Genomic DNA, 27,633 nt, shown 5'->3' on the forward strand with positions numbered 1-27,633 from the left:
TTTTTTTTCATAATAAAATCTTCACAGAAAACTACTTCTTAAGTGTACTGTTCAGTTCTTAGTATAAATCAGATCGACCTGTTGCAATGTTAAGTGACAAACACTTAAATAATAATCTTTTTTAATTATAAATATCAATAACTTACTAACTTAATTTTGCCTGATGTTTTGTTATTGCTGGAGCCCACTGGAGCAGACCTGACCCAGAAGACTCGTGTTCCCTTTAAAAACAGACTTTCTCCAAGCGAGATTCAAACCCAAGACCTTCTTGCTGTGATGCTGCAGCACTAACAGAGATACCTGGACAATATTAATGAAGAGAAAATGTTGAGTCTAGTCTCATGAATTATGAAAATATGAATCAAATTGATGCTGGTCTGTGATCCAGACATGAGTTAAATCACTGTAATCCATTCAGCTGCATGTTTCTGATTACACTGCTTAGATGAGTAAATCAAAAAACATGAGTCGCTGCTTCAGGAAGAAACTGCTGAACAGAACATACTTCTTACAGACTTTTGAGATAAGTAATGGAAAGCATCAAACATATCTTGAAGGGATCTTAAATCTAACCTTTTCTAAAGCTAAGACTAAGGAATAGAATGGATGGATGAATAAATAAAAACATAAACATGCAGATAAAATCAGGTTTTTATTATTTTTCAATAAAAAAAACCGTGTAAGTTGAGTGATCTTACATTACATCCTAGTTTTATCTTGTGCAAAGACGTTTAAATTCGATTCAACTAATGTTTCAGTTTCGTGCTGTGATGCGTATGATCGCATCCTTCTGTCCCCTTTAAAGGAGGCGCACCATGTCGTGGATCCTTCTCTTCCGTAGCGGACTGTAAAGAAGCCAAATTCTCTCACACACACTTCTGCGCTCCTCGCTCCTCGCTAAAAAAAAAACAACAACTCATTTTCTAGCGGAAACAAGGATTCAGAGAGTTCAACCATGTGTGACATTTCAAGTCTGATGATATTTCTGACGGTGATATTGAAGGTGAGTTTACCTCCAACTTTATTTCAAATATTGAACCCGATGTTTTAGAATAATAATAACCCTTTTTTATCAGGCTGAAAATATATTTTTGAGAGATGCTGTATCTTTATTTGTGTATATTATATAAATTATCTACGTTTTGTAAAATAATGTTTGTTGAAAAAACCTTCCTCTGTTCATAAAAAGAAATATGATCGAATAAAATGTTTTAAATTAATTTTAAGTCGCGGTAAATAGGATGAGGAAAATGTATTTAGATAAGAAAAAATAAGCTGTCTGGTATTAGCAGAGACACATTTCGTCTTGTTGCATTAATAAAACAAATAATTAGGAAAATATTATCAAATTGTGACATTACCAGGTAAAAATAACCAAAAAGTGTTTTGTGAACAGAACCTTCACAAATACATGATAAAACACAATCTCACTTTGTATCATTGTTGACTCCACATCCATTTTGTTGCTTCATCACATAACTATACAGCCCTTTGAACGCAACACCACTTGTGTTTCTTGATCAAACAAAAACGGTTTGCCTTTCTATATCACATTCTTAAGCTGTTGACTGTTCATAACTCTGACTGACAGTGAGTACCAGGCAGTGACGTCAGTAAAAAGCTCTCGTTGAAAAATCACCTGTAGATAGGGTTGCAACGTCCATTATAAACTATACAGTGATCCTGAGATAGAAGACAATTTCTCCATAATATATCTTGATGTATGTGTAAGAGAGGAAGATCAAATTTCCAGAGGAGGAAAAAAAAATCTTTTTTTCACAGGATCTGTTTTTATTTAATACATCTGTCAGTCAAAGTGCCTCTCTATGTCTTACATGTTAAAACGTCTCTGTAAAAATGTTCTTAAATTATATAAATAACTGCAAAATACACATACACAAGCATATACTTAATGTAAGCAACACAAGGCATTTCGACCGGTTAATATTAAGCTGAGAAGTCGGTGTACTCTGTCTTCAGTATCCTGTTCTTCAATATGGCCTCGACTCTCTGCATAATCCACCTCTACCTGCTGCAGCATCTCAGGAGATACGGAAATCCATGGTTATCATGGATAAGCTCAGGTGTGTACAGCTCCTGCAGAGGGTAGTCCACCTAAAACATAGCCAAAATACTGTTATCAATCTTAAAACATCTGTATTGTTACAAACCCAGTACATATTATTTTCATAAAGACCCTGTAAAAAAAATCTAAATGTCATTATCAATTTTCAAGTGTATATAATTTAACTATAAACTCCTCACATCCCGCTTTCTTTATACATTAAGTCCCTTGTAGACTTCCGGGATTGATGACGCACAAACAGACACATACTGATGAGAACAATAGAGTCCAACGTCTATTTAAGAGACACTTAAATCAACACATCAGTTGTCCTTTAACAATTGGTTACAAGATGAGTGACACAGCTTTTACGTTGTTTACTTGTTTAACCAATGAGAAAACATAGATACGCTTATGGCAATTATTTGTAACCTGTATTTTTTTTTCTTTACCAAAAGCACAACTGAACAGAATTATTTAAACAGGTTGTAGTGTCCAAAGATGTGCTGTAAGTGAGGCAGAAATCCACAAATGTCCTTGTAACAAAGAGTCAAAAGGCAAAAAAAACAAAAACATCTAAGAGTTGTAATACGGTGAGGGATACACCACGATCTGGCATCTTTCCTCAAGCTTAGTTGCATTAAAAGGACTTTAACCAAGTGATCAGAGGGATTTCGCCAGCTGTGGAGATCACAGTTACTTTAATCCTCTGTAGATCTTCAGAAAGCTGAATGGGTAGTTGGTGCACAAAATTAAAGCAGAAAAATGAAGAACACTAGGGTTGTATACACAAACAACTAACCTCAATCGAAGGGATGACACAATGGTTAACCAATGTCATCTTTTTAAGGGTGGAGGGAGGGAATCAGAGTGCAAAAACTGACAATTTACACCAAGAAATACCCCATGGTTGCTCTTAAAATAAAGTTTAACTTGTGCTGGATTCTAACCATTGAATGTGAGGCAGTTGCACCAACTGAATTTAGAAACATTTCCTCAGAGTAACAGTAATATACTGTGTGTATTAAGGGCCATCATGAGAAATAAAAGAAGGGATGGGGAAAAAACAGCCTCAATTTGATGCTAAAAGTTAAGTTAAAAGAAGAAAACACTTAAGAAAAGAAAAGAAAAAACATTAAAAGCTGAAAGTAGTTATCTACGATGCCATTAAATGTATTTATTTATTTCAACTTACATTTTATTGATATACAGCATGTTTTTTTTTTATTTTTGACGCGCTGAAAATATAAAAGGAAAAACCAAATCAAACCCTTCAAAAAGTTATATTTAAAAATGAACTAGTAACGAATCATCTGTCAGAATTGTTGCTGCCTCGCCGACTTAACGTCAGAAGACTTCATCATAATACTAGTATCATCCAGTACTGATGAGCAAGTTTGCGTGTTACTGTCTGCACATTGAATCTCTGTCCGGCAGAGTCTGCCTCACACACAAGCAGAAGCAGCAGCTCGACCTTAAAATCGATGTGAAAGGTTACAGGAATCCGACTGAATGAAGGAAATGAGCTTCAATTATACTGCAAGTCGATTGATTTTCCCACTGGTGAAGAGGAACACCTGATCCTGATAGAACTGGAGGACCTAAGTTTGATCAAGAAAATTATTTTATGACCCAGAAAACAGGCCAATTGGTATGATATTTGTTATTTATTTATTGTTTTTTTTATATACTTTGACATCACATCCTTTGGCAGAGTTTTTTTTGACAGAATTTATTTTTTTATTTTTAGAGCATATATATAATTCAACAGCTTCACAGAATCAAATATGTGGTTACTAGGCTTGGGCTTGAAAATGTTGAATACTGATACTGAAACCTTCACTTCCACATCAGTTCCTAAACAATGCTTTATTTTATGAGATCAATTCTGACAAAAAAATTACATTACTCCAGAAAACATTGAGAGCAAACACTTTTCAGTGCATAATAATACTTGCAAACAAATGACAAACTAATCTAACGTTTACTGCCTTTGACATTTTTCAGTTTGTTTAAGAAGATCTGGATTCAAGTACAAATCCCTATCATACAACACACCAGGATCCAAGGATAACAAATAAATGTTGAGTTTACTTAAATGCACAGATGGATCAAGTCAGAGTGGGTGGTCTTTATCACAAAGATAACACCTGTGGCGTCAGAGAGAGAATCGAAAAAAGAATGTTGTGCGTCTTTGAGCGTAAACGGCGGAGCTTCGCTAAAGGTCAGCTCCGAGCGACAGGCAAGATAACGACCTCGACAAGAACACTGATTGAATTTAAATGGCATTGCTTCCACATTAATCGTTCGCATTCGGAGGCTTGAGTGGGTTTAGAGCTACACACACGGTCTGGCCTTGATGTCTTTGTGAGGACCTCAAGTCGATGTTCTGATTCAGCAGGATATGGGTGGAGATTCTCCAAAATTTAAAGAAACATTTGAATAAAACAAATTATTAATGCATATTGAAAAATATTGTTGTGTCTGATAGCAAATCAAAAGTATTCATATATTTTATATAAAGAAATATACCGGTATACACATTGTGAGAGGCATCAGGCTTCAAATCAGTAAATACACCCCAAATATGAAACCTAATGCAAATAAAGAATAAAAAGAACAAATAACAATTTAATACAGAACTGATGGGTAAATCCTATAACAACATTGATACAGTATATAAAATAAAGGTATCAACTTGTGTGGTCCCATTCTGCAGTCTGATCCTTCAGAATGTTCTAAAGCTTCTTCAAGAATAGAATTCTCCAGATTGTATTTTGATAATATTTTCCATAAACGTGGAACATTTTGAAGCAGATATAACACAGCTCTGTTCATTTAAGGCTGTCAGAGATAACAAGCTTCAATAAACTGTTGAGGCAGAGACGAGCTCTGGACCTCCTGCCTCGAATAAACACCTGAACCGTCAGATGATCACAAAAGAGAAGGAGAGGTCTGATATGGAACTTGTTCAAGTTGATAACAAGGGCAAGAGACATACTTTTACAAAAACAATATGACTTAAAAGCATCGTTCCAAAATTAAAAAAAACAAACAAGGCATTTAGACTTTTAAAAATGTTGAGTGTTGTATAGCTCAAGCAAATAGAAACATTATTCTAGTGAAACAAACCTTTAGAGAGTAAATTATGTGTCACAACTCTTTTTTTTCTCTTAGAAAATGCTGAAGCTCTAGTAACACTCCAGGCTTGACTATATCAGTTTGTTTGTTGTGGAAGCTCATCGAAGAGCCACAAGAGTTTGTTTTTCAATTCAGTTCAAATCAATATGAGTTATAGTGTCATATCACAACAGAGTATATAGTTAAATAACACTGGCCTTAGCGAATAACGATGCTCAAGCTTTTGGTGACGGTTGCGAGGAAAAACAGCCCATAGGCAGAAACCTAGCAGAACCAGACTCGGTGTGGACTGTATTCTGCTGTGATCAGTTGAAGGGAGAAGCAGGGAAACATGATTGTGGAAAAGGAAAGACAATTAGAGAGGACAGTGTAGAGCAAGGCAGCCAAGGCCAGACATGGCTATGGAGAAGATCCTGGATCAGTTGGCACTAGCAGGTAAGCTAAAAGAGATACTAGATACAGCAACATGCCCTGGAAGTGCTGAGAAAAAAAGTTGGAGCACATATATTCACATTTAGTACTAAGTTGATGCACCTTTAGCAGAAATAAAAGCCTGAAGCTTGTTTGGGAATGATGCCACAAGCTTCGCACACTTTGGGTATTTTTCCCATTCTTCTCTGCAGATATTCTCCTGATCTCTAAGGTTGGATGGGGATGCACAGCGATTTTAGGGTCATTCCAGATGCTCAGTAGTTCAGTAGGAGTTCAAGTCAGGACCTTCAGTCAAGGACTCAAGGACTTTTACACACTTGTCCTCAAGTTATTGCTTTGTTATTTTTGCCATGTGCTCGGGGTTGTTGTCATGTTGAAAGGTTCATCGTCGGTCAAGTCGGAGGTTGTGTGCAGTATGAAACTGGTTTTCATCCAGTATGTTTCTGAACACTTCTCCATTCATCGTTCCCTATATCCTGACAAGTCATCCAGCTCCTGCCGCTGAAAAAGACTCCCACAGCAAGATGCTGCCAACACCATGCTTCATCGTAGGGATGGTATTAGACATGTGATGAGTTTTCCCTGGTTGTCTCAGGACGTGACGCTTGTGTTTCATATCAAGAGTTGTATTTTGGATTAATCAGTCCAGAGAATCTTGTTCGTCACAGAGTGAGTCTTAAGGTGTCTTATGTCAAACTCTAAGTAGGCGTTTATCTCTAATCTGCCTTTCATTCAAGTACTGCAGAGATAGTTGTCATTCTGGATGATTCTTCCGGTTCCTCAAAGTGATGCTGGAGCTCTACGAGAGTGCTCCTTGGTTTCTTGGTAACCTCCGTGACCAAGGCCCATATGGCTCATTTTGGAGGGCAGCCAGGCGGCCAGCTCGAGGAAGAAGTCATGGTGGTTTTGAACTTGATGGATGCTACTGTTCTATTCAGAACCTACAATGAATCCGACATTTTCCAGTCTCTGAGCTCTTCAGACAAGTCCTTGGACTTGGAGTTGCTTCTATAGACAGGTGTGTGCTCCTACCAATCATGTCCAATCAAGTGAATTAGCCACAGGTGAACTCAAGTTAAGTTGTAGGAACATATCAACGTCTAGCACACAGGTGTCAAACTGGTCCAGAAAAGACGAGACGTTGCAGGTTTTTGTTCCAACCAGTCAAGCACACATGAGTTAACCAATCAGGTGTCGGCTTAAACAAGCAACACCTGATTGGTTCAACCATGTGTGCTTGACTGGTTGGATCCAAAACCTGCAACGTCTCGTCTTTTCTGGACCAGTTTGACACCTGTGTGCAGTTTGACACCCCAGGAGCAGTTTTAGGGCCAAGGCAAAGAGTGTGAATACTTTAACAAAATATTGGTAATATTCTGCATCACAAACATAATGAGCATCATAATCTTATATATATCATCATCACAGTCTCACCTTAGCAGCAGGTGTTGTTGCTTGTTTCACTTCTGGCATGAATCAGCAGTAGATCTATAGGACAGAGTTCAAAGGTCAGGCCGGCCTGCAGGCCGTCCATCTGTCAGCAATTTCACTCTTACACCACAAACACACTTCCATCTGCCGCAGTATTCCTTTTTGTCATTTAGATCTGGTTGTTTGCAGAAAAGAACCATTCTCCAGAGAAACTACACTCTATGTTGGAATCATGGGTATGCAGACACATGTCAAACCCTAAGGCCTCAGTTCTCCCCGCTCTTCTGCGAGGCGGCGTGAAAATACACCCGAGCATTGACAGGTGATGTCAGCGAGTCGTTCGACTCCCACGTTTGGTTGTCGAGGAGAACAGCCACAGTAAAGAAAAGAGTCACTGTGAGATGGATCCAGCAATGTTTTTATACTTACCGTACATAAGCAGATATTAATAGATACTGAAGAAAGAACTCATTAAACCTTTGGAATGCGAGAGAAGGACAACAAACATTATCTTTTGTCACATCTGTTAACACTTCCTGTTCATGTTTTTATATATAGAATCTCTGTAAACCGTGTTCATGATCTTGTTCCCTTGACAAGACTTGCAATACCATGAAGGTTCATTCTATCCAGCAGAGAATAACATCAGAGAACTGGAGCTCTGTTATAATTGTCACAGTTTAATGTTCACATCTCAATCCCTTTTCACTCTGCAGACGAACGCCATCCACTCAGACTGTGCTCTAGTGCTCCAGCACATGAAGGACCAGGAGGATTGTACCCGGGTCCTCCATGAGGAAGAGAACAGCCTCTCCAACCAGACAGGTGTGTGGCCACTTTGTTTTGTTGTCATGTGCCAAGACATTTTGGAGCATTGATCTAAATCTGATACTGGTATTCTTTTATTCACATTTCCATATAAACTTATTAAATTTAAAGCAGACCATCTTCGTACATACTTCGTAATTGTATATGTAGTACGTTTTTCTTTTTATTAAGAGCATTACTAGTGTTACATCATAATAGAAAAGAAAGATAATATTGTAATCCTGGTATTGGATCAGTATCTGTGCATCCTTAATCCAAGCATCATTAAGTGAGGCTTGACCAGATACATTTGGTGAGCAAGCAGATGAACACACTTCCATGATAGTTACCAAACTATATAGATATTGTAAATTGAGGTCTTACGACCAAAGCTACACAAATGGTGGTTTTAAGAAAGATTTCAGGCAGGGCATACCTCTAGCTGCCTCATACTTTTTAATTCACTATCTTTTTGACAGTTAAAGTAACCAGTGCATATAGTTCACTTACAAGCAGTTCACTCAAAATTAAAATTTCACTCATTTTTTCGATCCTGTTTAAATTTCAGGCATGATGAGTGTTGAAATCAGAGAAATCTAAATAATTTATTACATAGATATATCTGGCTCCTGACCTGGACAGTGTTCAGAGTCTAGCTGAAGAGCATACTTCAGAACATCTTCAGAACATCAAATTGAGGGTCGTGCAAGACTTGAGAGAGAAATCACTCAAGTCAAACGTTTGAAAAAAAAAAAGTGAAGAAGACACACTTATTTTGAGATCATTTAATAACCTGCCTATTTTTAAGCTTAATTTATGCTACTTATTTTACTTGTAAATCAATGAAAAAGTAGGTTAAGTGAAACAACTCTGATCCTCAATCTCATGTAATGCATGTATAATATCAACACCATTCTTGTCTATGCACTTGATCATTAGGCCTCAGCATCTTATGACCTCCTGCTCCCGTAATAACAGGTTAGATGTCTGGAATTATTTTAGATGTCTGGAATTATTTTATTGAGGCTAAGGTAATGCTTGATTTTATCATTGTTGAGTAGAATATAAAAATATGTTTCAGGAATGAACTTGTTGTACTGTACAGAGAAATGAAAGGTTGAGCGCTTCCAGGCAATCTCATCAATCACAAAAGACTCATGTTTGTTCCTTTTGACGGTTCCTTCCTCCGAGTTTGAAAGTCCTTCAATGCTCTCTTATAGTCGAACTGAAAGCCTGTCCCCCAAAAAAAAAAACCCAAAAAAACGCTCTCTCTGTGACGTAGTCTGGAGGAATATTCCCATCGTGATTAAAAAAAACTCATTCACCTTGAGTCTGGGCTTGTCGGAGCTGCTGTGGCTCAACACTCATGACATTATGTGTCACATTTCCTCATCATGGCCTCGAGCAAACCCTATTACCATGAGAGGTGGCGGGTTTGAGCGGCGTGCTCATGACATGGCGACTGACCAGAGGAAGGAAACCACATCAAAGGCATCAAAACATGTGTTTTAGTGTGCTTTCATCAGTCACATGGTTAACTGCCGTGTTAATATTCCACAGATTAAAGTCATCCGTCATAATGAATCTGTCGAGAGGGTTTCATTCACAAGTGGAAACTACTTCCTTTTAGGTTCACAAATGCTTTCTAATGAGCAGGAGTGAGTCAAATTATTCAATTCAATTCAATTTTATTTTATTTAAATTGTCTTATCATAACAAAGTTATCTCAAGACACTTTACAGTTTAAGTAATACTATAGTGAAGAAAGGAAAAACCGATCCAGCAACTCAACAATGAGTAAAGAACAGTGTGGCGTTGGCGAGGAAAAACCTTAAGAAGGCAGAAACCTTGAGCAGAACCAGACTCATTGATGACGGCCTCCTGCTGGGACCGGCTCGAAAGAAGGATTGGGGAGGGTAGATAGATGGAAGAAGAGAAGAGTGAGGGAGTATACCGTGAAAGAAAAGAGGAGAGTATAGGAGAGTCCATGGAGGTGCTGGAGAGAGCTCTGGATCCTATGACGTGGTGCAGATCCTGGATCAGCACCAGCTCTGGAGGTGGAGCCCTGGGGCTCCGGGAGAGAAATAAAAGTGTGGGTTTAAACTGCACAGATGAATGTATTGCAGAAAAGAAGGATATACAGAGCTCAGTGTCTAAAACTCTTCCAGCATTCTCAGCCTATAGCACCTTAATAAAAGCAAAAAGGGCTGATTCAGGCAGAGTCCGAGTCAGTCCTAATTATAGGCTTTATAGAGAAGTAAGGTTTTAATATTGTTTTTTTAAACATAGAGAGGGTGTCTGCCCTCAAGACTGAAGCCTGTAGTTGGTTCCACAGCACAGCGGCTTGAAAACTGAGGGCCCTGGCTTCAAATCTACATTTAGAGATTTGTGGTATAACTAATAGATCAGAGTTTAAGGATCATAAGTTCCTAGAGGGTTGATAAGTTTGGATTATATCTTTAATGTATGTTGGTGCTAGACCATGTAAGGCTTTATAGGTTAGGAGAAGGATTTTAAATTGTATTCTAAATTCTACTGGAAGCCGATGTAAGGAAGACAGCACAGGGGAAATGTGTTCGCGCCTCTTTGTCAGCCATGAATGGTTGACATCTTGCCTGTGAAGTAAAGGAAGTCTAACCCGGTCAACAGAATGAGTGACTCGTGTCTGCTTTGTATCACTTGCACTATGCATCGCTTCTGTGACTCTTTTCAGTACCTACTGGTTAATACTGAACTAGTCGGTTAAGTCTGGGAAGTTCTGGAGAAGTATTTTCTCCACTTCCCAGCAAGATAAACTGACCTCCAAATTGTGTGAATTGACAAATCAACTTTTTAGGCTCACATTTTGTTCAGTTTAGTGAGTCTTATACTTCCTGACCCATGAATAGGTTTAGGCCTCTATGTAGCCAACCAAATTGCTCTTCAGTTTGAGTATTTGCTTTGGCTGATCAGACTTGGAGCACTTTTGGTTTTCAATAAAGTACTATACAATACCTTAAGAGGGCGATACAAGAAGACCCTCAAAGATTTTAGTGTAAACACAACTTGTTGTTAACACAACACAGGATTTGTTTTGTTATAGTAGAAACAGTATAGAATAACCAGAATTAATGATTAATGATTAATGAATATAGACCAAATAAAACAAGATACATTTCATTAAAGTGGTATATAAAATAAATAATTAATCTCGAATCTAATTTCGAATCATTTAAGAATGGTGGGGAATCAGAACTTAAAAACCATGAACTACACAATGCAAACGTATGGTCACTGAACTAAAAAAAAAGATTAATGTAATTTCTGCCTCCTTCCTACTTCAGTTGGCAGAGCCACCTGTTCTAGAAAGTTCAGTGGTCCTCAACCAGTTGACCACAGCCGAGTACTGGTCAATGAGCCTTTTGATACTGGACTGAAGAGAAAGGAGTTTTATTTTGAAAAGAAAGATGATTTTCTCAAAATTAACATTAGGCTTTTACTCTGGACAAGTCAAGACAATTGTTTTATATGATGTTTCCTCAAGTAATATCATGTAAAGTAGTAAAAATAAGTATCCAAAAATATAAAAATGCCTTGTTGCTCTCATGTTTCAAGTGTTATATGTGTGATTTATCAGCAACAACTTCACTTCTGGTGGACACTAATATCGGCACATATATAAAATTGCATATCCAACACAAGGCCTTTTTTAGTCTCACATTTATTGTTGAGTCATGAATGGTCCTTTAAAAGAACCACATCAGTGAAAAGCTCTTTGTACAAAGACATGAATTGTCAAAAAGGAACAAATGGTCTCAGTGGACAAGGTCAACTGCTGGGGATAAAGAAAGAGGAACAGATGGTTTAGGATGAGGTCAGAAAGAGTGATGAGACTCATTAAAACCGGAGGATGATTAGACTCCTGAGTGGAAATGTCAAAAAGGTCACACGGGGAGGCTGTAAAAAAACAACTCATTTCTTCTCACAACAGATAAAGAACTGCTAGGTTAATTACCTTCACGCCTCCACACAAAATGAAATCACCTTTAGAGAATTGACACCAGAAGAAGGATTGAGAAGTTGAAATAACACAGCAGTGAAAAGGAAGAGGAGGTCTGGCGGCTCGTCTTCAGAAAGGTCAGCTGTAATTAGACAGTAGTCGGCTTCATTAGTCAGAGCTTCAGGTTGCAGCGTTTCTCTGCTGTGAAGCCATGGATGCCATTCTGAGCTCCTGTGAAGCCCCGTTTCTATGGAAGTCAGATATATTTCACATCTGAAGGTGCGGTTTTGACTTGTTTTTGGAGGTCCTTTGTAATGATAAATTATTTTTCTGACATACAAATGTTATTTCATAATGTCGACCTGAAGTTAATTGAATGAGAAGAAGAAATTTAAAATTAATTAATTAAAAATTTTGAATGAAACAAATAACTATTTTCAATCCTTTTTTTTTTAAATTATGCAGTATATCAAATGTTTTCTGAAATAAATAGTTATATTCAAGATCCTTCTTCTGCACTAACACTTCATATTTTGAGTACACAAGTGCAGTGTGCGAAAATGTAGAGCGCAATGCGCACTTAATTGGTGCACTCAAATGGCCTGATAATTGAGTGTGGATCGATAGACACTTTCCATCATGACGTCCGCCATCTTAGTGACGTAGATGCCCCAAAACTCAAGCTACGTCACTAATGACACGTTTTTAGAGCAGATATTGGTGCAAATGTCTCGAGAAAACACTCATTTTACCACAAAACAACACAACAACAATAATAACAAAATGAAACATAACAATAATTTGTTTCAATTGACTTAAAATGCTTTCAAGTGTCAACAATAGGGTTGTAATGGATGGTTGCAATCAGCTTTAAAAAGTACTAGAAGAAGAAGCTGCTGAGTCATTTCTGGTAAGTGTGTAGTGGCAGTTTTTGATTTTAGAAAGTACTACGCTCTTGAAATCTCAAACGGAGCAAGTAAGTCTTACAGTGTATTGTAAAGCAGTACATTAGAGAAGAGCGCGATTTGAGACATAGCATTTTGTTTTTCTCTTGTTTTTTTTACTTTAACCAAACCCACTCTGCTGTGATTGGTCAAGCGTAATAAATCCCAGAAGTCTCCACCACCAAGGGACTCGTTGTATAAACAAATTGGGGAGCGATTACGGCTGGCTGGAGGAGGAGTGAAGACCATTATTATGTCTTAATGGACTCCGCTCTTGTAACCTCTCATTCACAGAGATTTCAGACGGGGGAGAACTTTATAAAGTAATAACTTCTAAACATGGTCATGATGAGGGACTGCATCTTGGAGAGGAAGATTTGAAACATGAATAAGCCAGGAGAGTTGGGTTTTCACGTTAGTGGCCCTTAATTTAAGGTGTTCAGGTTCAGCTGATCATTGAGAGTCATTGAAAAACCCTTAAAATATATAGTATTATGTCATTCATCAGCTTAGTGCCGGCTGTATGACTACAAAAAGAGATATTTTCTGAGGTCAAACAACTCAAGTCTATTTGGAGTTAATACTCTTATCCTTGTCTGCTCTTTCTTATCAGTCTCTGTTTATTAAAGGGAGGGTATTATTGCTCTGGCGCCCCATCGGAGCTGCTCATAATTCACTGGCATCAATGTACATGAGAACTGCAGTCCTGAACACAACCAGGGGAGAAGTAAAAGTATGAAATACATCCAAGCTGCAGAAGAATATTACCTTCATATGAAATTATATTGAGTTTCTGTTGCTGTAATTTTGGTTGACACACTTTAACTTGACAAATTTTTCTCATAAGTGGAAATGGGTGTTTATAGGGAAGAGCTTTAATAGTCTTCTGAAGGGAGTACAAATACATCTTCACCTTCATAATCTTACCATATGCAAAGAAACACATGTTGTTTTCCAGGATAAATGCCATGTGCCTTGTTTTTTAAATTTGTATCGCTTACATCAATCCTCGTAATCTGCTGGCAGGAAATGTGCAAAGGTTACGTTTCCGCCCAAATGGCACCCTCTGTAAATGTGGCCCTATAATTGTCAGATAAACAGACGTGCTGGGAATCTGCAGAGCTGCTACGTGTTAGAAGAAAGATGAAGTCTTTATTTTCTTCCTGCTCTTCGCCCCTCTGATCACACGGGTGCAGTACATTCACTAAGAGCCGCTCCAGGAGGCAGAACGAACAATGGGCGCTTCTTGCCGACAACCCCATCAAATTTAAATCAGTTTATATAATGCAGTGCTTCGTGTGACTTGGATCATTTTCATTACGTTGAGTGATTGTGAGAATTGTATAATTTGAAACTGAGTTGAACTTGGCAGAATTCATTTTGGTGCCGTTTTTTGGGACCAACCAGGAACTCTACTTACCAGTAGCAATAACTGATAAAATGCAAAGATGGCTTTATTTTTAAAGATAAAAAGTAATATGAAAATCCAACTCTCCTGACTTACTCACATGTTTCAAATGTTGAAGTCTTCCTCTCCAAGATGCAGTAAGTCCCTCATCATGACCATGTATTGAAGTTATTACTTTATAAAGTTCTTCACATGTCTGAAATCTCGGTCGAACAAGAGGTTACGAAAGCGGAGCCCATTATGATGTAATAATGGTCTTCAATCCTCCTCCAGCCAACTGTAATCAGACCCCATTTTGTTTATACAACGAGGCCCTTGGAGGTGGACACTTTCTGGCTTGATGACTCGTGTCTAATCACAGCAGAGTGGGTGTAGTTATGGTAAATGAGATTGTATCTCCAGAAAAACACTTTTTTCTTTAATCGGGGGGGCCTTAAACACATTTTGTAATGTAAATATTTCAATGAAAAGAGAGTTTTTTACAAACAGACACATACTGATGAGTCCAAGATCAATTTAAGGCACACTTTAATCAACACATTAGCTGGGTCCTGGGGGCAGCACCCAAAGCCAAGAGGCCCACATTTCTGTATCCCAGAATTACCCCCAGGTGTGACTATTTGACGCAAAGACAAAGCTTTTCTTATGACAAGGTAGAGTAATGAGTTTAATGACTAGTGTGAAGTTCATAGAAGCATACTAGAGAGATGAAAATAAACTATTACCGTAACAATTTTTCTCCATTTCAAAAAAAGAAAGCTTAGGAAAAGAATGGAGGATAACCTGACATACATCAATGAGACCATGTGATATCTTTAGCTGCTCATTATTTCAAAGAGAGTTATGAAAGGAGACAGAAGAAAAGGCTCATAGAAAGATGGCGCTATTGATAGCCAGTGATAATGAGTAAGAGCTCGTCACTCATTCACCGTCAGTATGGAGGCAACATCAGTCAGTTCTGGTCGGGATCTTAGCGTGGATGTCTTTTAGACTTAGACATCCTTTATTGTCATTCTAGACATACAAAGTGTACACAGAACGAGATCTGCATTCCCAGGAACTTGGTGTTTCTGACCACCACTAACGCTGTGCCGTCGATGAGAAGAGGGGCGTGGCTAGGCTGGATCTTCCTGAAGTCAACAATGCCCAGAGGTTCCAGCTTACGTACCAGGCGTTGTGGGATGATAGTGTTAAAAGCAAAACTAAAATAAAGGAACACCAATCCTCATATGGGAGTTCTTAGTCTCAGGGTGTTCAAGGCTCAGGTGTAGAGTGGAGGAGATGGAGGTGATATGGTCTTTCACCAACCTCTCAAAGCACTTCATCATGATGGGAGTCAATGCCATTTTATTTATCACAGACACGACTCCCATTAGCCTGAGAGCCATTACAGTATGAACGATCCCCAGTCGCTAATGTGACACTTCATCAATGCGCCGTGCAGAAATGTCAGTGGAAGTGGACTGTCCACGGTTGTCAATAAAACCAGAAGATCATTACATGTTGTGTTGGATGTCATTATAATCAGGAGGTGAGCCATTTCTATGCAACTTAAACAAGCCACTGAAACTCTCTGGTTAATTTAAGTTGATGTTAGAATGTATAGGTTATAATTTTGCACACGTGTAAATCACATGGTAAGGAACATGAAGGATTAAAGATGAAGAGCAGGTGTGAGCATCTGAATGGTTTTTCCAATACCGGTAGTACCCTTGGCCCCTATTTAGAGCACATCTAAAGTCAGGCCCTGGGGCCACATTGTGATTATTTAGCCCACAAACAAAAATTATATCTGGGAAAGGAAATAAATAAAGCCTTTTTAAAAACGGAAGTTTAATTAAAAAAATAGTTTTAAAAGTCTTTTTGACAAGATTGTCAAAAATGTTGAAAATATGACAAAAAAGCTTTTTCCGGATAGATTATTTTTTCTACAAATATGCATCAATGAACACAGATAATACCATACAAAAATACCAGACACATAACAACAAAAATGTTTTCATGTCACCACTCTTTCACAAGGTGATGTCTCTGGTGTCGTGTCTCAACCGCCATTTTTTTTTTCTTTTTCAACCCAATTAAGATTGAATTTGTCAGGGATTTTAAGGAGCGGATCCTAAAAGTGAATGTGAAAATCCCATGCAGACAAAGAAACAATAGAATGTATACAATTTAATATATACCAGTCAAAAAAAAATCATGGTGATGTATTAAACAACAAGTCCAATATCTCACAAAGTGTCAAGAAGCCAAAACGTCCACCGAACCGTGGAATAAAACAGAAAAGAACAGGGAACCTGGTAAACAAAAACGAAAAAAAAAAAATTCAAAACACAACAGAACAATCAATAACTAACACTCAGGAAGTGAAAATACTAAATCCTAAGAAAACAAGGAGCAACCAGAAGAAACACAGCCAATTAATGAGTAACGTGACTTTTTTCAGGCTGTCCAACAGTTTGGGATGAGGTGCGCTGCTGGTCCCGTGCTGAGGTGGGCGACGTGATCAGAGTCTCGTGTGCAAACGTCTCCCAGCTTTTCAACAACCAAGGTAACATCACATGACCTGTTCCTTAACTAAACTGAATCATATTGAGATGATTCGGATCATTGTGTTGATGAGTTATCAGAGAAGGAGCACGCATTTTGTGCTGATCCCAAGGGCATCCATCCAACACCTCCATCACTCTCGCCTTTAGCAATAAAAAAGGCGAAGCTGAAATGTTTCCATTTTTTTTCACCATAAAAAGCCAAACGAATGACACTCGATCCGAGAGGTTCCATCATTCTCTCAGTTTATATTTGGACTCAAGACGGGAAACCTAAAGGGTCACATCCCTCGAGTCCGAGCTTTGGGAGTAACTTTTCTTTCTGTTTACTCTACTCCAAATTTCTCTCCGCTGCTGATGTCTCTGCTCCTACACAGTAATATTATTTTTAAAGACATTTTTAGTTACTGATTTATTAATTCAATTCAATTCAATTCAATTCAATTTTATTTAAAGTGTCTTATCCTAACAAAGTTATCTCAAGACATCTATCTTTATCCCCTGTTTATTTGTAAAATTGCACTGGAATCCACAGAAAAAAACAGAAGAGCACACATAACTTTTCTTGTACACTTAATAGTTTTTAGTCAATGTTTTGTCTTTCTTTTATATTGCTTCATTTATTTTATTCAAAATGTTCTGGAAGGATTGAAAAACTGATATGGATCGACAAAAGCACTGAAACAGGTGGAGATGCAGAACTTTCGTTCTTAGTCACTCGTTGTAAAGTCACTTATGTGTGGTAAACGATTGCATGGATTTTTCAAACACAGAGGGAGAGGAAGATCGTTCCAAAGCTTAGGAGCAACAGTCTGGAAGGATTTCTCTCCTCTGGTCCTGAACCGTGTGCGAGGAACCATCAGTAGATTCTGATCCACAGACCTCAGAGCCCGAGCTGGGGTGTAAGGCTGGATCAGATCAGTGATGTAAGGAGGAGCCTGACCATGAATAGATCTGAAAGTAAGAAACAGAATTTTAAAGTTGATCCTGAAATAAACTGGAAGCCAGTGAAGAGTTTTAAGGATCAGAGAAATGTGAGTTCTTCTACTAGAGCGGGTCAGAATTCTCGCTGCAGAGTTTTGTATCAACTGCAGGCGAGACAGAACCTTCTTGTTAAGACATGAAAATAAACTGTTGCAATAGTCCAGACGAGAAGAAACAAACGCATAGATTACAAGCTCCAGATCATGTTGTGACAACATCTTCCTAAATTTAGAGATTTTTCTCAGTTGAAGGAAAACTGTCAGTTTCTGGTCAGTTTTCTGTAGTGTTGAACTAGAGACTGTCAAATACAAAACCCAGGTTTCTCAGGGATCCCAAGGGATAGTGCTATAGCTCTGACCTTCTTATTTATTTTTATTATTATTATTTATTTATTTTATGTCTCAAGCTTCATTAAATAATACTGTCTATGTGACTGTTGCATTTGCCACGTGGCCTCAGTGACAGTGGATATATACAATTGTTCAAATTTCAGGTTTTCCAAAACAAGACAAATATTTTTACAAATCTTCCCACTTTTAATTTGACCTACTGTAAAACAATATACAAATTGTCATTTTTGTCATCACAAAAAAATGGCCTTTTACTGCAAACATGGAAACGTCTAAACATGTCTCCAACACCAACAAAAAGAATATAAAGATTCAGTCACAGATGCTGTTTAAGAAGATTCTAGGTTTATCTTTCTTAATCTCATGAATCAATCTTAGAGCAGGACTGGTGAGCCGTGACACCGACTCGATTGTCTTTCTCTGAATGTCCCACCTGAGCCGAGTTTCTGATCACATTTAATCTCGCCCTCCACGGTCTGGGCTGACAGTCATTCCTGAAACAAGAGCCGCGGTGGAGCTTCGCTGCTCTTACATGATAGATAGAAAAAAAAGAAGAAAAAAAAAGAGCTGGATGGGAAATAAAAGAGTAAAAGTGGAGTTAGTGACGGAGAGCAAGAGGCTGCTGTTGACCTTCCTCCTCCTCGCTACACTTCCTCCTCACAGATACCTCTTTGAAAAGGTTGGATAAGAATCCAACTTTAAAGAAAAACACCCACATTAAAAAGTAATCGAATAAAACGGAAAAGAAAAGCGGTTGAATGCAACATTCTGATTGACCAATTGTAAAGAGAAATGTGTCATAAATTAATAATGAAATTGAAGTCAAAAGAAAATTATATAAGTACTAAGTAACATAGTAACGTGTTTAAAATGAATCTAGATTAAATGCTACGAAACCAAACATGAGTATATTTTAACATTTTAGGTTTAATTGTTAATAAATACTAAAATTAGGTAAGTGAAAAAAGGACGATGTCTGAAATAATAACAAACATTTTTTTATTATACAAAAGTCGCTGAAAAAAAGAAAGTAGAAAAGCTCAAGCTCACATCCTGGAACAAACGAATCACAAGCGCGTTGTTTTTCAAACAAAAACACCAATTAAGTTTACATATAAAACTTTATTTTGTAATTTAATGAAAAAAAGCAGAGGTAATTGGTGTAACAAAATATACTTTTATGACATTTAAGAAAATGGGTAGAAAACTCCACAGAAGTGAAACTATAGCTGGTGAGCAGGAGGCTGCAGTTGCCGTTGATGACCTGAGAAGTACCTCTGTTCTTGACCTCCACCCCCTTGCCGAGGTTTCTGGTAGAGATCCAGTCCGTCCTGTGGGACCGGCCGCTCCAGAATCAGTAATGAATTGGAAAATCAAAGAATCACAGTCGGCGCTGCGAGCGTGAGGAGCGATGGTTGCTGCTCGTTAGAGTCCGGGGTCCCCGGGGCCTCGAACCTTGGACGCTCGTTCACCCACCGTCTCCTGCAGGCGGTGCAGGCAGAAATCCGCCCACCACTCCAACTCCTCGTTGTTAAGACGAGTCATGAAAGTCAGATTTTGGCTTCTCTGACTCAAAAGTTGACGTGTTGTCGTCAGCTGCTGCAGAAGCTTCAGATTCTACATCTAGATGTTTCTCCTGCAGCCTCGTGACTCACCAGATCCTCCACCGTCGTCTCACCACAGCCACCAACATGTAGCCTGTGATGGTAAATAGACGTCAAGCTCAGGGAGACGATGCAGGAGTTAGTATGACATCATTTAAGTTATGAATTAGTTCTAGCAGCTGTCGAAGTAGTTAGTTTAACAAAAGAAGATTAGGGTGAGTGAATAATTTTCTTTTTTAAGAATGTATTTATTTTCCAGCTAGCCTAATGTCTTCAATACAGTTGGATGTGTTAAAGTTTTTGTCTTTTTAGTGCTTTTTTTTTACTGTCCCAGATGTATTAAGAGACAAACAAATGTATAACAAAAGTCAATGTCTTTAAGGAGATTTAAGGAAACTAACTGGTGGATTTAAGTGTCTTTTAAAATAGAACTTTGACCTCTATTGTACTCACCAGTGTGTATTTTTTTGTACAAAACTCTCTTTTCATTGAAATATTTACATTTACAAATGTGATTAAGCCCCGTCCACTGAAAAATACTATGTTTTTATGGAACTGAAATCTTGTTTATCATAACAACACCCACTCGGCTGTGATTGGTCAACCATCAAGTGTTTTATTAACTATGTTCAAAATATAACTTTGCAAGAGATTAGTTGTGGAAAATAAAGTTACTTTACATAAGACTTTCTGCATCGTAGAGAGAAAGACTTCAATAGTCTTCAATTCAATTCAATTTTATTTAAAGTGTCTTATCATAACAAAGTTATCTCAAGACACTTTACAGTTGAAGTAAGACTATAGTGGAGAAAGGAAAGGAAACTCTTGCGATTTGGGTTTTCACTTTAGTTGCCCTTAAATAAATAATATCCACAAACAAAATAAAAAATAGTAAGAGCCAAACCTTGTCGTGAGACACGATCAACTGGCGATCTCTTCCTGCCTTTGGACCATCTTAGCTGGACACCTGCTGAAAGAAATGTAACAGGAAGGGATCCGAACAAAATACGACACAAAGTAAAAGAATGAAGACATTTAGTTTTCAGCTGGAAAGTAGATTTCTGTAAGGAATTGTTATTTTTCAACTCTTCATTGTATTACAATTTAGACAGACACATAAAAAACATGATTATGTTAAGATAGGAATTACCAAACATATATTTATATCGTGTGATGATGATGATGATGAAGAGGAGGATGTGAACAATAGAGCAGCAGGTCTCTCTTTTATCTGTGGAATAAACCAGAGAGATCAGAGTTTCCACCAAAATATCTGTTCTAATGCATATACAGGAAGACTGGTGTCCTCAGAGCTCTGCTCTTCTTTCTCCGATCTACTCCAGTCCTAGACATAAGCCAGGAGTGACGTCTGGTTCCTTTCATCATCATGTGAGCAGTTGTAGTTTCCCTCAGACACGTAGAGGGTTGCAGGGAGTTCTAGGTCATTCTAGGTCCTCCACTGGTGGATGATTATCAACCGATGGATATATGAAGTACGACCTTCAAACTGATACGACCATAACAACCGTTTGCGGACAACATTTGAAAGAATGATCTTACGTCTTCTTCTTTTTTAAATTCATGCATTCAATGAACGTAGACAAATTGTGGGTACATTGCACTTTGCTCGATACTTATTAATGTACTGTATGTGTACATACATTTTAGTTACCAATATATACATCTACATATACCTATATTACATTCTTGTATATTACATATACACATGCAAACATAAAGTTTAAATCTCATTTTTAATGTTAAGTCAAGTTGCTCAATTTAATACTTTTCGCTTGAAGAACCAAATGACAAAAAAATGAGTCAGTAAAATGATCCCATTGGTCCATGATGAGTGTACTTCTAAATCTGATATATTGTAAGTGTAAAATGTTGTAATCCCCCTCCGTGCTGACTTATAACTTAAGTCCACGGATTCTGTTTTTCATCACTTTTTATTACTTCCCACAGAGTTTCCCCCTGACAATTATTCCGACACGACTTTCTTCCTGCTCTGTGATAGTTTAACTGTCACGGGTCTTCTCTCCTCACCATCTCAACTACGTGTTTCAGGTTTCATCTACAGGAACTGCAGCACTTCAGGCTGGTCCAACATTTACCCGTCGTACACGGAAGCTTGTGAGTTCGTGGACGATGAGGAGATAGAACCTGAGGTGTGTTGAAGAGTCACGTGACGGCAGAATAGTCGAGTTTGTTTCAACTTGTGTTTAATCCGATAAAACCTTTATGAATAATTTGGTCAACTCTTGAAGTTATTGTTAAAGTATACTTTTTTATTCATGTGACGGCTGAGAAATCCTGGAATTTAGTTTATGACAAAATGATTGTTTTTTTATTTCTTTCCATGTTCATTTTCTTCACTCTTCTGTCCATCAGACTACCTACTTCTCCAACGTTAGGCAGATCTACACGGCCGGATATGCCACCTCCCTCATCTCTCTTATCTCCGCCATCTTTGTTTTCACCGTCTTCAGGTAGAAGTTCCCTCCAACACCAACCAGGCTATGAACCGTACTCTACTCACATCACACATTTGAACATTTCTCTTAGCTAACATATTTTGTACCAACTAGTTTTAACTCCTAAATCGTCTCCTCGACAGGAAGTTCCACTGCACCAGGAACTACATCCACATTAACCTCTTCTTCTCCTTCATCCTGAGAGCAAGTGCCGTCTTCATCAAAGATGGAATCCTTTTCTCGGACGAAAACCTGGACCACTGCTTCATGTCCACGGTAGACTCTTTGGTTTTAGAAGGATTTGATTGAAAATATATACATGACAAAATTTGCCCTAAAAAAAAAATGATGTAAAACTATGCAATAATATGTTTTAATAAATAATTGTGTTAAGAAATGATCAAAGAACCAGACAGTAAAACAGTGGAAGGTTTCACACAACAGCAAAACTGCATTTAGAGCTTAAAGAGCTGTGATATGAAGATTAATAAATGAGGAGGTACAGAGGCGTGATATACTGGGCAGGAGACACAGGAAGCTGCAGAACTTAAAAGGATGCTCATTAAGTGGCGAGAAGTTGAACATTGGTTGTTACTGTCATCGGTGAAATGCCTAATGAGAGGAAGGACTACAAAGCTGCTCTTACTTAAAGGTCAACTAATGTGTTGATCTAAGTGTGTCTTAAATGGTTCTTGGACTCTATTGTACTCATCAGTATGTGTCCGTTTGTACAAAACGCTCTTTTCATTTACATTTACATTAGAAAATGTGCTTAAGTCCCACCCACTGAACTTGTATTGATGAAAATGAATATAAAAAAAATGTTTTCTCACGTTCACAGCCATATAAAGATTTAGTTGTGTCTGGCTCTTTTTTTTCTAGCCAGCCAAGTCATTTTATGTGGCCGCTGTATGGTTTTCTCCATATCGAAGGAGATTTTTGTACATGTTGATATGATGATCTAAAAAAATGCCGGTGTTTAAGATAAGAATATAGGTTACGGATGTTTGGTGAAGGAGGGCAAACACAGACATAATTAAGATAAATTGAGGCTCAGACAATGAAAATCATGCCTCCTACTAGGTAAATATACTTGGACTTAGACTGTCAAAGGTTGTTGGCCTTTTGTGTGATTAAGTTTAACACCTCTGGTGTAGATAAACAAGGAAGTAAAAAGTAAGAAATAGGAACAAACAAGAAAAAAATAGTACTGAAAGTAACCCAAGAGGCACCATTCTGTGGATCACTAGAAGGGTATTCTGCACATATTACCCCTCAGTGTTTTGCCCGAATGAGTTCCTTGAACGATAGTTCATGAACTAATTCATATTTTGGAAGAACATGAACTGAACGTAATTTATTTTGCCTGATGAAAGAGCAACATGCATCTGCACTGAATAAAGACTCATTTTTGCCCCTATTTGAACACTCATGTCCAGATCATGAACACTTAAGTTATTTAATATCTATATTTCATATACATTTCTCTTCATTCTTTAATGTAAGAATCTCTTATTTTATTACATTTTATTCTCATCAATTTTGATTTACATGTATTTATTTACAGTAAATGTTTTCTGATTATGATATGACACTTATATTTTTCAAAAGGTTTAATGATTGCCGTCTATGGTTATATATGGTCTGTGGTTTGAAACTGAAAGTGAACTCTCCCAACACCTGATGCCTTTAGCTTGGCCCAGGAAAGGCTGACCCTACTCTACCCCGCAGACCTCCTGTAAGACAGCGGTGGTCTTCTTCCAGTTCAGCATCCTGGCCAACTACTTTTGGCTGCTGGTGGAGGGCATGTACCTGCAGACCCTGCTGGCTCTCACCTTCGTTTTCCAGAAGAAGTTCTTCTGGTGGTACATCCTCATCGGCTGGGGTTAGTGCTTGTCGTGTGTTCCTCTCTTGCTGCACATGATATGGTCAACATGCGTGCGTGTCTTCTCCTCCACGGTGATCCCAGGTTTGCCCACGACGATCATCACAGCCTGGATCCTCACCAGGACCTTCTACGATGACAGGGGGTGAGGCAAACTTTGGGTTTGACTATTTGTTATGTAAAGATCCTCTGTTTTTTTGTGTATGTTAGTATCAGTATTTTAAACCTATTTGCTGTAATAATCAATCGACATGATCTCTAAATCGTCTTTTCTTCCTGAAATGTTATGGATTTCTTCCATCATCTCCACTGACGATTAACAATTATGGTTTGATGAACCAGACGACTTTACACTGGCGGCTTTCACACAACGGAAGAACTTATTTGGCTTAGGGAGCTGTGAAGTGAACATAAAAATGCGTGGAGATCCATTTGGGTGATATTATGGGCATGAGTCACAGGAAACAGCATAACCTATGACTCAAAATGATGTTTATAAGGTGGCGAGAGGTTTTACGTGGGTTGTTACCGTCTTTGTTGCACTGCTTAATGAGAGGAGAGACTACAAAGCTGCTCTTACTTAAGTTTATAAAGATAACTATATTGTTAATTCAAGCTTTTGTCTTTGTTTTTACTGATTAACATCTATTTGTATTCTGTTTCGCCGTCCCTTTGATCACAAATAATGGCCGCCCGATTTGTTTTTCTTGATATTCTTGCTGTTAGAACCATGACCCCTTCAATTTTGCTCAAAATCCAAACTTGAAAATGATCTCCTCTGCTTGGTTCCTCTGCCCAGATGCTGGGACGACACTGACGTCTCCTTCATCTGGTGGATCATCAAAGGTCCGATAACTGCATCACTGCTGGTGAGTTCACGTCCACTTGAGTGAGGAATCAGATCAGCAGGTCGGAAAATTAGATCAACGTCTGAACAATCAGATCAGAAGAGAAAGTATAAGCTTGAGCTCCCTGTGAAGATTGTTATGAATATATATGTTGACAGTGTGGTCGGCCACAAAGGAAAGTTGAGTGAATGAAATAAGGTGCGGCTGATCTGCTCCACTTCGCTCTGGTTTAGGTGAACTTCATCATCTTCATCAACATGATCAGAATTCTGGTGCAGAAGCTGCGATCTCCTGGCGTGGGCGGCAACGACACCAGCCACTTCAAGTCAGAATCATTTCTATAAGTAACAATTATTAAATGTGTCTGAAGACTTCCTGGTCCACCAGGGTCCAGGACTCCTTTTTAGATGATGGATTTCCTAAAACCTCTGCAGGAGACTGGCCAAGTCTACTCTTCTTCTCATCCCTCTGTTCGGGATGCACTACATGGTCTTTGCCTTTCTGCCTGAGAACACCGGAGCAGAAGCCAGAATATTCATCGAGCTGGGTTTGGGATCCTTTCAGGTAAAGTAATGACCCAGAGTTAAGCTGAGATCAACCACAAAACTCTCAGTAAAAACTTGTCTCCCTAAAGGGCTTCGTGGTCGCCCTGCTCTACTGCTTCCTCAACGGAGAGGTGAGTGAACACGTCGAAAAAAGTTATGGATAGAAAATATTGGTTTTCTTTCGAAGAAATGCTACCACCTTAAACCCAATTTTCGTGCATATACATTATATATACGACAAAGGTGTCAGATTCTCACGTGACATGGATGATAACTATTGTATTTGTATGAATACACACATGTATATACTTAAAAACAAAGTCAAATAACTTACTATAAATAATATTTTTTGAATGACGCTAAATACATTGTATAACATTACAAAGACAGTACCTAATCTCAGTAATTATAATTTTAACATGATATACATATTTTATTGATTTATTCAGTCATTTTTATCCAGATGTTTTGAAAAAAAATCGTTAACATGTATTTTCATGTTATATAATACATTTTTCGAAAGCAAGTCCCTTCTAAGGTGTTTTTCTTTTTTTCTATTTTCTTCTTATATACCATTGTCTTTGTTTTGTTTTTTTATCACTGTGTTTATTTTGTATTTATCTTGTTAAGGTTGAAGACTCGTTCTGTGCTTTAAATTCATACATATTTTTTAAACATTTTAAAATTAAGAGGTATAAAAACCAGAATTTACATTTGCATTTGTACTGCATTTATCATGTATCATTATTTATTATTATTATTATTATATATTATTATTATTTCTAATAAATCGAATTATATCAGCTTGTTATGTTCCACGTGTGTTCAGGTGCAGGCAGAGTTCAAGAAAAGGTTCTGGAAGTGGCAGACTCAGAGTTACCTGAACTACAGTTTACGCCGGAGAACCTTGTTCACTGAGAGCAGCACCATCACTCAAATCTCCGTCCTGGACAAGTCTAGTCCCAAAGACCCGGCGGGGGCCGAGGCCCAGACGCCCCTCACACCCGGCACCAACGTCTCACACGTCTGATGATCCTCTGGAGGTGTTGTCACCCAAAACAAAGATGCTTTCAAATCAGCCCGACTCATCGTCAATGTTCAAAATTCCTTAAAATCCCTCAAAATGGGGAAAAAGGATGATTTAAAATGTTATCTTCAGAGGAATAATTATCTAATTTATGAGATTTAATTTATTTGATTTGGTACTAAAATGTGCTAGAAAAACAGTTTTGCACCCACACATGTTAAAACTGCATTCTACAAGCTTTAATTTAAAATATAAATGCTAATAAACCTCTTCATTGTAACAGATGCAGTTCGATTGCACTGGAAGATTAATATTATTAGCCTGATGTTATACGTTTAAACTTAATGTTGAGAAAATTAGGTAGATAACATTTTTTAAAAAGCGCAGTGGTGACCCCCAGTGGCAGGATTCGAACACTGCATTATAACACCAGAATCATTTATTGCCAGTGTTGTAAACACAAGGTAGAAATTTTTAAGAGGGGCGTTTTAGTTTAATTCAATACTCTGAGCGACTGAAATATGAAATTTCCGTATGAAGAGAACATTACGAAAAAAAAAAAAAAATAGGGAACTCAACGGCGACCTCAGCGGGTCATATTTAATCACTGCCATTTAAACACAATTTAAAATACATCTGATTTACAATTATTAACAACACTTTTCTAATAACATGAGAATGTTTTTGGCTTTAAAACAGAAATAACGCATCACACAAAAGATGAATATATCTATAGAATACATCCTCTGTTACATAAAAGTATTTGAAAAATCAAGAAGACAACAGCGACTCTCAGTCGGGTTTATGCAGCTGCTCTATGAGATGTATGAGGTTTGATGTTTCCAGTGTGACACAGTAGTTGTTAACGTGACACATGACCTCTTGTGTCTAAACTAGCTGCTCTCATGGGATCCCAATACGACGCCTGCTGGCATCTCTGACTAGTTTGCTTGATGCTACCAGCTTCACCAAGAGCACGAGTCAGCGCCTTTCTTCTCTGGGATCTCTAGTCGATCTCCTCAGATCCACATGCGACATGTTGCACAGTGCACGAGCACCAAACTGGAGCACTCGACTGTAAACCCCCCTTGTTTTCTCCCCCAAAAGTGTGTAAATGTGACAAAGGTGTCAGAATATCATGTGACATGGATGATAAC

General features: G+C 38.0%; 1 protein-coding gene across 1 annotated transcript; it reads left to right on the plus strand.

The window, feature by feature from the left end:
- The first annotated feature begins 877 nt into the window (after nt 1–877).
- LOC148086544 (pituitary adenylate cyclase-activating polypeptide type I receptor-like) lies at nt 878–26,551 on the plus strand. The gene is made up of 13 exons (XM_087784688.1): nt 878–1,003; nt 7,786–7,894; nt 16,654–16,758; nt 21,765–21,865; nt 22,089–22,186; nt 22,315–22,447; nt 23,903–24,056; nt 24,141–24,201; nt 24,856–24,925; nt 25,138–25,229; nt 25,339–25,468; nt 25,539–25,580; nt 26,279–26,551. Exons 1-13 carry the CDS (start codon nt 956–958, stop codon nt 26,477–26,479), a joined length of 1,344 nt encoding a protein of 447 aa, XP_087640814.1. The 5' UTR covers nt 878–955; the 3' UTR covers nt 26,480–26,551.
- Nucleotides 26,552–27,633: the final 1,082 nt, after the last annotated feature.

The sequence above is a fragment of the Callionymus lyra genome, chromosome 2 (genome assembly GCF_982586985.1).
Source record: "Callionymus lyra chromosome 2, fCalLyr1.hap1.1, whole genome shotgun sequence".
NCBI classification, from domain to species: Eukaryota; Metazoa; Chordata; class Actinopteri; order Syngnathiformes; family Callionymidae; genus Callionymus; species Callionymus lyra.

Excerpts from the sequence above, each read along its gene's own strand:
- LOC148086544 (XM_087784688.1), top strand. The coding sequence starts at position 956 with ATGTGTGACATTTCAAGTCTGATGATATTTCTGACGGTGATATTGAAG. Across the intron at positions 22,187-22,314 it reads TTTGTTTTCACCGTCTTCAG|GAAGTTCCACTGCACCAGGA; the intron begins GTAGAAGTTCCC and ends TCTCCTCGACAG. Across the intron at positions 24,057-24,140 it reads GTACATCCTCATCGGCTGGG|GTTTGCCCACGACGATCATC; the intron begins GTTAGTGCTTGT and ends CGGTGATCCCAG.